Raw genomic sequence first — 14,346 nt, forward strand, 5'->3', positions numbered from 1 at the left:
TGATGGTTCATAGCTTGGGTACATAGATCATATTATTTTGGTTGGACATTCTGATTCAAGATTTATCTTGCTGTCAAAAAATATTTGATAGATGACAGGTGTTTAGAATAAAAAATGGCGTAATTGTTTTGGAATCTGTTAATTAATTTTAATATTTTGTTTATTTTTATTGTTATTATTTAAACATCTTTAGCATGTCGCGCACAAAATCCAAACAAAATGTTGAAATTTGTGGCGATTGCGGGGCGACAGGTATGTATTTTCTTTAAAATTTATGAAATCTATTTGAATTAATTTTATGATTTTTTTATTCGTAGATGCTACCTGGGTTTCAGTTAATAAAGGGATATTATTATGTACTCAATGTTGTAGTATCCATCGCAGTTTAGGAAGACATATATCTCAAGTAAAATCATTGTTGAAAAGTAGTTGGAATCAAAATCAGCTTAATGTAAAGATGTTTATTTCGTTCATTGCACAGGTATTTTGATTGTGACTTTTTTAGATGGTTATGACTTTAAATAATAATGGTGCCAATAATATTTGGGAACATCTACTACTAGAAAATGGAGCTAAACTTTTGAAAAAGAAACCCACTGCTAAAGATCCTGTAAGGTAAATGTACTGAAAATAATTTATACTATAGATTATTTTATCTATTAATAGAGAATGTATGACAGGTTTTGTGTGTAATCTATCTGATATTTGAATTTTATAAGAATCTCTGTATCATAAATTATAAATACTTTTTAATTATAAAACTCTAAAATTTTAGTGTCAAGCAAGAGTATATTAAAGCAAAACATCAGCAGTGTTTGTATGCATTTCGAGAAAACTATGAAGATGGTTTATTGAGTGTGGAGAATGAATTGGGAAAACAATTACATGCCAGTGTACGAACCCCTAATCTGGAAACATCTTTTAGGCTCTTAGCACTTGGTGCTGACCCAAATTATTTCCATGATGTGAGTTAATGTAATTTAAGCACTGATAAATTAGTATTCTTATTTTTTTGTTTTGTTTAGGAAAAGGGATCGACTCCTTTGCATGTTGCAATAAAATCTGACCAAAAACTGCAAGTAGAACTGCTGTTGGTATATGGAGCTGATCCTACATGTCCAGATAGTCAAAGAAGAACGCCTTTAGATTATTCCAGGTAACATTGTTTATTTTCTTTTGAGACAATATTTTTTCAAATTATAATATTTATTGTATTTGATTCAGACAACTAAACAACAAGGAACTAATGAACAGATTGATAGAAAGTCAGTATGAGGTTACTGATTTGTTTAGTTATTACCTTTCTTTAAGGAAGCCTGAACATTCCACTGGAGTGCATTTTCTTATACCTTCCACTGGTTTTAAATCAAACCCAGCGTCATTGGCCAAACTACAGAAAGTAATCTTTCAAAATGTAATATAAAATATTCATACATTAATAAATCTATTTTTCCTAGCTTCCAAATCATGTTTTTGAAGAGTTAGTAATGGATGTTTATGATGAAGTGGATAGAAGGCAAACGGAATCAAGTAAGCTATTTAATTCTAATATAATTTAAAAATAATTTAGCATGAGGCTATAACGTTATTCACTTTCTAAATTTGTGTTTATCTTTGTTAATGGCTTCCCATTAAGGGATTTGGTAAGTACATAAACAGTCTTATTGTGCTCTTTAAGTAGATAGGGTTTGTGTTTAGTGTATAGTTTTTAAAGCAATTTAAAAAAAATGAAGATTTTCCATTTAGTCAAAGGTAGGTGTGTGATTTCCTTTAGGTTTAATTGATGATTCACATTGATGAGTAATTTGTAATGTTTATTAATGAATCCTTAGTTAGTTATTTTTAAATATTATCTTTATTTTGTGTACTTTCAGTAAAAAAATGTTTTTGTATTTTCACAGTTTGGTTAAGTTGTGCAGATACTACCGAACTTAGTGATGTTCCATTCTTACCTGTGGATAACACACTGTCAACAACGAGGAATCAAGGTAGACAAAAGTTGGCTAGATTTACAACACCTGAACTGAAAAGTTTAGTGTATGAAATTCTTGTTGATACCCAAAGAAGACAAAGTGCTGATAAAGGTGGGTGCTACATTTTGTTATGTAGTAAAAAATATAGTTTTGCAAATAAACACAATTTAGTATGTAAATGATTCAGTACAAAAAATCTAGGGGTATTTGATACAAAATGTAATAGTTATTTACGTATAAAATTTCTCAATATAGAGTTTTTCTACAAAGTTATTTGGGTATATAGGGCGAACCAAAGTAACAATATTAGATATAACTTTTTTTACAAAAATGGTTCATATTAACAAGATGAAATTTGGTATACCGGGTGCGTCTCAAAAGTGAGAAAAAAACCGATATATTAACATTTGGTATGCTAGTATATGACATAAATTAGGATTTTTTGACTTATTCAATTGTTTTTGGTCACTTCCTGTTTCACCAGAAATAACTACAACTTTTGATTTTTAAATGACACCCACGGTATTTTTTTACCTCATTCTATATAAAATGACACTGAATAGAATGAAATTTTGCATATGGTTTATTTGAAATTGTAACATGCTGTTCATAACGACAATTTGACTCGAAATGCCATTTGTGTGGTACCAAATTATTCATAAAAAAATCTTTTTTCAAATATGCTCCTTGTTCCATTTGAAAAAATTGACGCCGGGAGGCACGTATAGCCACCCATACTAAAATATGTTAATAAAAAGTTGGTAGGCAGTTCTTTTAGTTTCAATTATCTCAAAAAATGCGAATTTGACTGATTTTGATATTATTACAAATTTTGTTGCAAATATTATTCCTAATCTTAAATTGAAAACCGCATTTTAAAAAATCGGGTTTGGAGTTACGATTTTTTAAAATTTTTAATCCCCTCCCATACCCCTTACCAACCCCCGCCCCCTCCACCAAAAACTAATGGCCAGATTCTCGGGTGCCACAGTATTTTTGTGCCAAATTTAGTTAAAATCGGTTTAGCGGTTTTTGAGTTATCATGTTACAGACAGACGGACAGACAGACACCATGAAAATATTTTGTATTTAGGTCATTTATGACCCAAATAACTCATTTTGAGTGAAATTAAAAAAACTTTTTTTTTGCCGATCTTAATAGCCTACCATACCTGTTGGTATGGTCGGCTAAAAAAACGCAGTAGGCTGTAGTAATATGATATGATTCATATGATTCTACACTCTACAGTTTTCCCATTATCATGATGCTCTAGCTTTAAAATGTGTTTTTCGTTCACCCTATACAAGAAAAATTTTTATATGGAAACGAAAAAGTCGATTTTTTATATGATATTATTTTTGAAATAGCAATGGGCCTTTTTTGGATTTTTCTTACGTATTTAGCCTCCCCAAATAATTGCAATAAAAATCTAAAAAACAAGAAAAATATATTCTTTTTTTTTTTAAACCAGTCATCTACCGATTTTTTTCGTGTTTATTCATTCACCTGATTTTTTTTTAGGAAGCATGATACAGTTGAGGCAAACCTCAGAAATTGACGATGATCCCCTCTATGATTCAGTGGCCGAAGATGAAGACTACGCAGTTCCAATGTCAAAAGAAGAAGAGGTAACTAATTTTTTTTTATTAGACTATGCCTAATTATATTTCTATTTCAGATGAATAAAAAAGACAGTATTATTTCAATAGACAATATTAATAAAACCAACCAAGTTTTAGAAGCTTTAACTAAACAGTTACGAAATTCAGATAATACTATAACCGATCTCAGAACGGAAGTGACCAAATTGAGACAGTGTTTAAAAGCACTGCAGAACGAAAATTCTGAGCTAAAAGTTAGGTTGTCGCAAAAAGTATCATTCGCCAATGGAGATAGTGGTTTTGATTCTTTAGAGTATATTGGAGAGGTAAGTTCAATGGTCTTTAATATATTGAGTATTTTTTTTGTAATATACACAAATCAGTCTTATACCGGGTGCGTCTCAAAAGTGTGTGTATAACTTTTTTATTTTTTCATTTAAAAAAACGAGATTTGATATGTTAGGATATAACATAAATTAGGATTGATTGAGGTATTCAATTGTTTTCGGTCACTTTATGTTTCACCGGAAATGACTAAAACTTTTGATTTTTAAATGGCACCCTTGGTATTTTTTTTACTTTATTAAAAAATTTGACTCGAAATACCAAGTGTTTGGTATCAAATTATTCGTAAAAAAAATGCTTTTCCAAATTTGCTAATAAGCCACCCTCGTTCCATTTGAAAAAATTGATATATCATTAAAAATACGATTTGGCCATTTTCTAACCGGCCAGGACAAGACACTAAAAACATTAAATGATCAAATCTATTTTTCCAATGCCTCTTGATTAAGAATTATTGTTTTGACATAGCCATGGCACTCTAGATTGAAATTTAAACAATTTTACAATTTTTTATTAAGTGAGAATGTCAAAAGTTGACATATGATATGTCATTCTATTCAGAATGTCATTTTCTATCGAATAAAGTAAAAAAATACCGAGGGTGTCATTTAAAAATCAAAAGTTGTAGTCATTTCCGGTAAAACAGGAAGTGACCAAAAACAATTGAATACATTAATCAATCCTAATTTTTGTCATACACTAACATACCAAATCTGTTTTTTTTATCTGAAAAAATAAAAAAGTTATAGGTGTGAGCCACTTTTGTGAGACGCACCCGGTATTCTCCATAGATTTTTTACTATTTAAAAAAAATACAATTATTTTTGATTCATCCTATTTTCTTCGTGAAAAAAAACTTATTTTTAAATAGATAAAAAAGTAATTATCTGGGAACCTTTGTATACCGGGTGTTTTTCAAATAACTTTACACAATTTCATTAAAAATAAAACTGATATTTTTAAATTCTCTGTTGTATTGTCTACATAATTTTGAATAAAAAAAGTTAAAATATCAAAAAACTGGAAATCTGCTACGGAACAGTGTAAAAAAGTTTCTCTGTATAGAAGAAAATAAGAGAATTAAAGTCAAAAAAGCAGTTTAAATGAACTTTTCGTATATATGTATACCGGGTGCGTCTTAAAAGTGGCTCACCCCTTCTCTAACCAAACTTTTTTATTTTTTTAGATAAAAAAACGAGATTTGGTATGTTAGTATATAACATAAATTAGGATTGATTCAAATGTTTTTGGTCATTTCATGTTTCACCGGAAATGAATACAACTTTTGATTTTTAAATGGCACCCTCGGTATTTTTTTACTTTATTCTATAGAAAATGACATTCTGAATAGAATGACATATCATATGTCAACTTTTGACATTTTTGCTTAATTAGAAATTGTATTTTAAACGTCAATCTAGAGTGCCATGGCTATGTTAAAAACACTAATTTTCAATCAAGGAGTCTTGGAAAAATAGATTTGATAGTCTTATGTCCTGACTGGTTAAAACATGCCCAAATCGTATTTTTAATCATATCTCAATTTTTTCAAATGGAACGAGGGTGGCTCATAAGCATATTTGGAAAATGCATTTTTTTACGAATAATTTAATATCACACACTTGGTATTTGTGTCAAATTTTCGTTATGAACCGCATGTTATAATTTCAAATAAAGCATATGCTCAAATGTCAAAAGTTGACATATGATATATGTCATTCTATCCAGAATGTTATTTTGTATTGAATAAAGTAAAAAACTACTGAGGGTGCCATTTAAAAATCAAAAGTTGTAGTCATCTCCGGTAAAACAGAAAGAGACCAAAAACAATTGAATACGTCAATCAATCTTAATTTATGTCATATACTAACATACCAAATCTCGTTTTTTTAACTGAAAAAGTAAAAAAGTTATAGGGGTGAACCACTTTTGAGACGCACCCGGTATATAGTGTATTAAATATTTATACCTCTTTAATAATTTAAAAACTACTGCGTCTTCTTTCCAGAACACCCTGTACTTTTTTAATTCTTTTTTTTCCTAAAAATATTTCTTAAATTTATTCTTAATATTCTTGATATTACATTTAACATTTTAAGTTTACAATTTGAAACAAATATATTTTTTTTGTTCTGAAGAATCAAACCTTGGACTCATCGATAATATCAAATGGAAAGGGCACAGACGTGGTAGAATTAAGGTCCAACAGAAAATCCCAAAGGCCTAATAGCATGTTTGAAACTAGAGAAGCCATCGGCAAAGTGCCTAATTGGCATGCAATCAAAGCACAAGTGAGTAGTTCAAATGAACCAACTTGTATTTTCGTCAAAAATTTGTTTATTGCAGTTTAAACAGGGCGATAATATTAGAAATACATCGCCGGGATTATATTCGATGTCGCCAGATAGAGAGATAGTGTTACAATGCACTGAGCAAGTGACAAGAACGATTCAACAAATGTATAAAAGTATCCAGGTACCGGAGAATGAGGATTGTGTTGTTCATGGCGAAAAAGTGAAGGCAGCTATAGTCAAACTGGCCACTACATTATCAAAAGTAAGTAAACAATTTATTAGTTATCAATTATTACATATAAAAAACTTAGATGTATTTTAATTAGGGTTTTTATACGTATACAGGGTGTCCCAGGCTGAGCATGCATTAGAAGTTTCTAGAGAACTACAATATCTAGATCGGAGATTTTTTGCACATCATTGTTTCACAACGAAATCTATCGATTAAAAATATTTTCAATATGGAGGCACTTCCGGAAATACCGGAAGTTGACAGCAACTTTCTTATTTTAAATAGGTACTCCCATTTATTATTACAGGATAAAATTTTCTGTCAAATTTTATAAGTTTTGATATCAAATACTCTATATCTAACATTAACTGTTTTTGAGAAGAAACATAATATTTAAAATTTTTGAACGAAAAAAACTGCCTGTCAAAAAATGTGTATATGGCCTAAACGTCAAATTTAGTGATTACCACAGCCACTTTGACATAAAGAGAAGACTTGACTATCTATTTCAAAAATTAAATTGTTCGAATGTCATCATAATGGCGGCAGCTGTGATGGAATTGAGCGATTAAAAATTCTCATAAATCATTTTTTCAAATGGAAACCCCCTTTTTTATTTTACTAGTGAAAAGGTTTTTCAATTCGATACTTTTTGACTATACATGTTCCTATACCTAAGATAAATTGTTTTTTAAGTTATTTAAGATTTAGTTTTAAAGCGTACATTTTTCTTGATTTGATTGATTTTAACCTCGTTTCCAAGACAACACTTTGCGCCGTTTTTTTTTGTTGATCATACGGTATATTATTAATAATATTGTTACGGATTCCGTGGGTCCACTAATTTAAACTCACGATAAAATACTTAACGAATTTATTTCTTTCTTACTCTGTACACACAATTTATACTAATTATAAAACACAATTTATGCAACTACTATTACTCTAACTCTGGCACCTTCGCCAATTAATTCACAATTTCCAAACGCGGTATATTCAAACTTCAAACTCGTCCAACTGCCAAGCGCGAGCTTTATATACTCTCTGGCGAGTGTTTCTAGAACGTTCTAAAGAATTCTGTAATATTCTTTTACTTTCTGGCGAAAGCGCCATTTTTCTTGACACGTTGCGGTAAGGTAGGCAACCAGTAATACCGTTTAGCGCCACATACACCTTGACAATATCAACTATTAAATATCACTAAAGAGCGAAAATACCAGATATATTTTTATGAATACACTTTTTAAACTCTTAAGCAGCTTTTTCTCACAGATGGAAATAAATTGTCTGATTGTTTGACACTTAATGTCAAAGGAAGCTAGATAAAATCAAGAAAAATAGACCTACGTTTTAAAACATAATCTAAAATAACTTAATAACGATTTGTTTTAGGTATAGCGAAGCAATATGTATAATCAAAAAGTAAAAAAAACCTTTTCAATAGTGAAATAAAAAAGTGGGTTTCCATTTCAAAGAAATGATTTATGATAATTTTTTAATCGCTCAATTCCATGACAGCTACAGCCAATATTATATGACATTCGAACAATTTAATTTTTGAAATAGATAGCCACATGTCTCCTCTTTATGTCACAGTAGCTGTGGTAATCACTAAATTTGACGTTTAGGCTATACACATTTTTTTGACAGGCAGTTTATTTCCTCCACAAATTTTAAATATTTTTTTCTCAAAAACGGTTATCGTTAGGTATAGAGTGTCTAATATCAAAATTCATAGAAGGGGATTCATAAAACTTTACAGAGAATTTAAGTATGAAATAAAAAATGGGGGTACCCATTTAAAATAAGAAAGTTGCTGTCATATTCCGGTATTTCCGAAAGTTCAGCCATATAGGAAATATTTTTAATTGATAGATCTCATTGTGAAACAGTAATGTGCAAATAATCTCCGATCTAGATCTTGTTGTTCTTTGGGAACTTCTAATGCACGCTCAGCCAGGGACACCCTGTATATCCAAATATTTTTTTTTTATATCCAAATAATCGATTTTTTTACTCGAAAACATTTTATTTTTAAACAAATCAATCATAACCTGCATTTTTTCATAATTATTTACACCATTTCATGTTTTTCAGGATCCCGAAAGTGAAAAAATCAAATTGATGCTGGAAGTGGCTAGTCGATTGCTTCCCGAATGTCAGAAGTTGCAAAATTCTAAACTGAACGCCGACACGAAGGCGGTCGATCTTCACTTTGTTAACATCAGAGATATAGCGTTCAATCTTGCCAAGTTAACAAAGGAGATCGTGACAAAATATTCGACGAACCAATGATAGATTTTTAAGTCCCCTTAATTTAAATTCGATATAGTAGGATCCTTTAAAAGCTTTGAAATACTCCAGTAGTTGAAGACAAAAACCGGCAATAATTAAGATTTAACAATATTTTTTATCAAACTGTCGATTTTAGAAATATTCTATTCTCTGTAGTTTTTTTTTATTAAACTTAGGTAGTAATTCCAATATTAATCTACAGTTTTATCGATAAGACCTTAATAGTAATTATTTTCTGGTTCTTTTAATTTCAGCGTTATTTAATTTTTTTAATGAGTAATTTTGAATGGTTTCCGTTGAAGTCTTCCAAAGATTCGTAATACTACTATACAGTATGTCCCCAGATTGTCTTTACAAGAGGAATGATTTTTTTATTATTGACATTTTGAGAAAAATGCATTCTTCATAAAAAAATTTACTTGTTCTAGAATAGTTAATCATCTTTATACTGTTCCAAATTTCCATACCGTTTTAGAAAAAGTTAAGAAAAACATCAAAATATGGAATTTTTCCTTCCTGAACTCCTAAAAATCAAAAGGTTATGGTAATATTAATTTGATTTCATTCTTTGATAGATGGTTCTTATTAATTTTGCTTGACGTCATATTCTTTGCTGTTGTTAAGTATCACATTTTCTGATAAATTATTATCACTCTATCCCTAGCATCGAACTAAATAAATTTTGTGTTTCTTTAACATTTTAAAACAGCAAAAAATATTACGTTAACTAAAATTCTATGAATAACAATCTACCAAAGAATTAAAACGAAGTTATATTACTATAGAAACGCGTTTTGGTTTTTATAATTTTATAGGCAAATTCTCTAGGAGTAAATTGAATTATATTTTCATGTTTTTTTTTCATTTTCTCTAAAACGGTATTGAAATTTGGTAAAGTATAAACGGGATTAACCATTTTAGAACAAGCAAACATTTTTATGAAGAATGCATTTTTCCCAAAGTGTCAGTAATAAAAGAGTTTTTCCTCTTGTAAAGAACAAAACGGGGACATACTGTATATAGGGTGTACCAAAAAGTTCCCAACAAAACTTTTTGTTTTTATTATTAAGTTATGGAAAAAAGTTTATTCAGAATTTCTTCAGTCTGTCTTATTATTTTTTTGTTATTACAAAAAAATAATAATTTAGACATAACATGAGCATATGTCATGTTTGGTATCTTAAAAATTGACATTTGTTATTTTCTACTATTATTTACGAAACTGTAAAGATAAAATATTGTATTTGTAGAAATTCATTTTGTTTTATGAAATTTTAATGAAAGAATACGATTTCTTGAAAATATTCTGTGAAATATCAAAAATGTTATATTCTTTGATAGTCCCTGTATATTTATGATTCTTGGTATATAGACGGAAAATCGAGTTCTAAGCAACATTTTGTCTTTGACGTTTTTCGATAATTTGTCATCGTTGTCACCTAACCTCACTTCTTGCTTACATAATTTTTTTGTTATTTGGCGCCATAACAGTTGTCCCATATGATTGCCAAAATATTTTTTTGTTATTGGGCATGCTCAAGTAAATCCGCATAAACTTGTTTTTAATAACGTTTTGTAATAAAAAAAAACGCAAAATGTCCATTTGTTGTAAACTTTTTGGCACGCCTTGAATAGTATGTCCCACGAGAGAAGATATTATGACAGTGAGAGAGAGACAGTTGTTGTCTGTTATTTTAATTCAACAGTAAATTGTTTTATCTGTCAATTTTTGAATGTCGTCTGTCGAAATTCTCCCATCTCTCGCGTCCACATTTTAACAATCTTTTAAGTGTAAACTTTTTTATCTCTTCTTTACATTTTTGTTTAGCTGTCACCATTTGCCACTTATTTGATATAAAACTTTTTTAATCACATCTTATATCAAATTTCAAAAGAAAAAATATGCTTTTAAAAAGTTTCTTTTTCTTTAACGTGAAATAGTAAAGCACTAAGTTATTTATTAAAAAAAATCCCTTATTTTGTACTAATATGTTAAGCTTTATTTGTAGGGTTAGTACCACTTTATATATTTTATAAGGCTCCTAAACTTGAACAAAAAAAAATAAATTGAAACTTTTATTTATTGAAATCTGACCCATTCTTATTATTTTAAATTACTATTCATGTTACATTTTCAGACTGATAAATTTATGAAAAGTATCTCCAAATTTTAAACGCTTGCCAAGAAACGAAACTATGTGCAATTTAAACATAAACAATGAAATAAAAAATATATAACAATACTACGCATACACAACAGTGGTAAAATCGAAATTTTGTTACTTTATTTGTTATTTAAAGAAATGGTCTTGTTTGTTAAGAATATTTTATTAGAAAATATGTACAAAATAATGTTATAATTTATAATCATCGCAATTGTGTATTTTAACTTGACTGACTATACAGAACTTATTTTATATCCTAATAGGTAAAAATATAAAGTTAATAAATATATTAAGTTAAACATATGTTTTTTATTTAGTGTGTTAAAATAATGTTATAATTTATAATCATCGCAATTGTGTATTTTAACTTGACTGACTATACAGAACTTATTTTATATCCTAATAGGTAAAAATATAAAGTTAATAAATATATTAAGTTAAACATATGTTTTTTATTTAGTGTGTTTTGAGCCCAATCCTCATTTTGTATAATTTTAATTTTCCCTTAAGAAACATATAAATTTGTAAATTCAGATGATATTTCAAAACAGAATTCTTCGCCTACAAATAGTCTGTCCAATAACAGGATACATGTGTGTGACAGTTGTTCTGTCATTTTAATTCCCAGGTAAGTGTTTAGACGAGGGCAATTCTATTGGTTTATTTAGAAAATGACAGTTCATTCTTAAATATGTGTGACGGACGACGCATTACGACGATTTCTGCTAAAAAACGTTATTTATTTTAAATACAGAAATATCCTACGAATTTCTTGGTTAATTTAAGTAGCTAATAGCATGAAAAGTGGTCCACCATTTGCTTAATCATTCTTAATGTAGCCATTTAAAAAAAATGTATACAGGGTGGTCCGAACTGTATTCCGGAAACTTCGACAGCATATTCTGCATATAAAAATAAGTAAATGATGATAAAACAGTTTCTATTTAACATTTGGCACAAAAACATTTCAAATTTATGATTTCAGTCTAATAACTATTTAGTCAACATGTTTAATTTATGTCAATGATGACAGGTATTGATAATTTCGATTCCAAATATCTCGAGAATCATTTCTCATGGCGATTTTTACCAAGAAACCTTTTTTACGCAAAAAACGTCATAAATGTATCTTTTTTTGCTTAAATTCAAGTACAAACAAAAAGTTACTAAAAAAAAACTGTTAAAAAATATGTAGGTGGTGCCCTCTACAAATAGGAGTTATATTGACATCAAAATCAAATTTCTCATGCCAAAAAACGCCGAGACACCAATTTTTATCCAAATATTGAGGTTACTTCAGAAATTATTTAGAAAAAATAGAAATAAAATTAAAACCTCTACACCCTGTATCTCCGAAACTAAGCATTTTAGGACATACATTTATACGAACTTTTTTAATTATTTTTATCTGTAGAATATGCTGCCAAAGGACGCGCGGAGGCTCCAAGGAGAACGATAGTTTGTACTGAAATATCATTTTGGGAACATACTATGTGTTCGCAAAAAAGTTACAAGTCAAAGTTGTGTTTTTTTTGTAATGGACAAGTCTATATTAATTAGACAACTATATACAGGGTGTCGCAACCAGAAATAAGTGCAAGTATTTTAAGGGGTGGTAGATCTCGATAAAAGAAACATAATATTTTCTCTTTATCGTTTTTCAAATAAGTCCAAAATAATGGAGTTATTTTACTTTGAACTTCCAAATAAAATGACTTTTTGCTAAAATTTTGAGAACCACTGGATCTTTTGTGGATTTTCTTTCTTGTAAATTTAATATAATACCTATTTTGGTATATTATCAAGAAATTATGTTTTTTAACTAAAAAAATTCCAAAAGAATTTTCAAAAAATTTCGAATTTTCAAAATTTTTTTCGCGAAAAAAAACCTCATAGGCGTGTTTCTGGGGTTGAACTATACTACCAGTTAAAATACTTACACTTATTTCTGGGACACCCTGTATATATTAATTGAATTTTAGCATATTTAACATTTTCTAAAAACAGAGAATAAATGTTAAATTTCAATAAAAGCTACCTAAATGTAATTTGGTAATGATTGCATAAAGCAAAAATCTCTGCAATCAAATAGTCGGCCGATCGGCTCCATGAGAATATATTGTTTTCACTTTTGCAACTAAACAGTCGGCCGACTAAAAATTGCATGTTAGCACGTACTCTTAATTATGCCGAAAATTATCTTTAATATTAATACAATAAAATAGACAATTTAATAATTATTAATGGGGAAACACCAAAACACATTATCACTGCGTGCGCCGAGACGACGACCATTCGTGCCATGAACTTTGGTACGTCTGATGTCGAGGATGGAGAGCTGACCTCTGTGGAGCCGTCTCAGATACTGGCTTTTGTTAAAGCCCTGAGACTGTATGATGAGTTATAACTCGTTATAACTCAAGAAAGGGGAATACACAATAGATCTATAAGGTCGCGGTGATTAACTCCCCTCCTAAACATTCTACATTCTACATAATTATTAGTAGCTAATATGAACAGTGGTATGATTGGAAGTTTGTTACCTACCGAGTTTGTGTGTGTGTGTGTGTTACTTTAGTATTTCTTACTAAAAAAACTAAAATTGTTTTTTTAAGAATATTTTATTAGAAAATGTGTAAAATAATTTTATCATAGCAGTTCTGTATTTATAACTTTGCCCATTATACAAAACTTATTTTATATCCTAATATATAAAAATATAAAGTTAATAAATATATTAGATAAGTTAAAATGTATGTCACTTCTTTTTTGATTTGGTGTGTTATTACTTTCCTATTTTTGTATATTTTAACATTTCCATATGCATATCGCTAAATTTCCCCCAAAGAACATGTAAAGTAAATTTGTACATTCGTAGGATATTTCGAAACCAAAATCTTCGCCTACCACTACATGAAAAGGCGGTCCAAACTTTTTGTCCATTTCTTCTTTGATCATTTTTGCCGCAGCCTTATAACACATTAACAAAATTAATTAATCCATATTGTAAACAACATAAAATTAATATACCTCATTGTTAGCTGAATGCTTTTCGCAAGCAGTTACAACTAATTCCATTGACTCAGTCTTAATTTCCTCTGCCATGTCCGAATGCTGTAAAGTGAAACCCCAAATAATAAGACTAGATCAATATATTGTGCGGAATGACTCACTCGGATCAGAGGGTAAGTATGGACGATCTTTTTTTGTTCTTCTTTGGGTTCTTTACCTTCTGCGTCAGCCATAAATGACCAGTTTTTAATTTAATATTGTTTAATTTGTAAAAATAATGAAAGAAATGGCGCTCAAATTTCAATTTTTTGAAATCGGTCAAACAAAATGTCGCCAACCGTCAAAAACGAAATATCCGTCAAGCTTTTCTTTTTTTTATATATGAATTATTTTATTTCTACCCTTTTGAAAGATTTGAATTTGTTTAA

The 14,346-nt window shown here is 29.3% G+C and overlaps 2 protein-coding genes across 2 annotated transcripts; one reads left to right on the top strand and one right to left on the bottom strand.

The window, feature by feature from the left end:
- Positions 1 to 86: 86 nt before the first annotated feature.
- On the top strand, positions 87 to 10,701 carry LOC115888545 (ARF GTPase-activating protein GIT2). The gene is made up of 13 exons (XM_030908299.1): positions 87 to 252; positions 318 to 451; positions 506 to 615; positions 776 to 965; positions 1,026 to 1,156; positions 1,225 to 1,399; positions 1,458 to 1,530; positions 1,902 to 2,084; positions 3,496 to 3,602; positions 3,653 to 3,901; positions 6,059 to 6,211; positions 6,267 to 6,476; positions 8,544 to 10,701. The coding sequence occupies exons 1-13, from the start codon at positions 195 to 197 to the stop codon at positions 8,739 to 8,741; spliced, it is 1,971 nt and encodes a 656-aa protein (XP_030764159.1). The 5' UTR covers positions 87 to 194; the 3' UTR covers positions 8,742 to 10,701.
- Positions 10,702 to 13,508: 2,807 nt separating this feature from the next.
- On the bottom strand, positions 13,509 to 14,252 carry LOC115888578 (dynein light chain 4, axonemal). The gene is made up of 3 exons (XM_030908339.1): positions 14,080 to 14,252; positions 13,937 to 14,020; positions 13,509 to 13,876 (listed from the first exon to the last, which is right to left on the bottom strand). Exons 1-3 carry the CDS (start codon positions 14,149 to 14,151, stop codon positions 13,715 to 13,717), a joined length of 318 nt encoding a protein of 105 aa, XP_030764199.1. The 5' UTR covers positions 14,152 to 14,252; the 3' UTR covers positions 13,509 to 13,714.
- Between the last annotated feature and the right edge of the window lie 94 nt (positions 14,253 to 14,346).

Source organism: Sitophilus oryzae, unplaced genomic scaffold, assembly GCF_002938485.1.
Source record: "Sitophilus oryzae breed Bouriz unplaced genomic scaffold, Soryzae_2.0 scaffold_801_pilon_pilon, whole genome shotgun sequence".
NCBI classification, from domain to species: Eukaryota; Metazoa; Arthropoda; class Insecta; order Coleoptera; family Curculionidae; genus Sitophilus; species Sitophilus oryzae.

What these genes read in the sequence shown, in the direction of transcription:
- LOC115888578 (XM_030908339.1), bottom strand. Translation starts at nt 14,151, where the DNA reads ATGGCTGACGCAGAAGGTAAAGAACCCAAAGAAGAACAAAAAAAGATC. An exon ending in ATACTTACCCTCTGATCCGA is followed by an intron (nt 14,021 to 14,079) that starts GTGAGTCATTCC and finishes TTCACTTTACAG; the next exon opens with CATTCGGACATGGCAGAGGA. An exon ending in AGCATTCAGCTAACAATGAG is followed by an intron (nt 13,877 to 13,936) that starts GTATATTAATTT and finishes ATGTGTTATAAG; the next exon opens with GCTGCGGCAAAAATGATCAA.
- LOC115888545 (XM_030908299.1), top strand. Translation starts at nt 195, where the DNA reads ATGTCGCGCACAAAATCCAAACAAAATGTTGAAATTTGTGGCGATTGC. An exon ending in ACGCCTTTAGATTATTCCAG is followed by an intron (nt 1,157 to 1,224) that starts GTAACATTGTTT and finishes TATTTGATTCAG; the next exon opens with ACAACTAAACAACAAGGAAC. An exon ending in CAATGTCAAAAGAAGAAGAG is followed by an intron (nt 3,603 to 3,652) that starts GTAACTAATTTT and finishes TTTCTATTTCAG; the next exon opens with ATGAATAAAAAAGACAGTAT.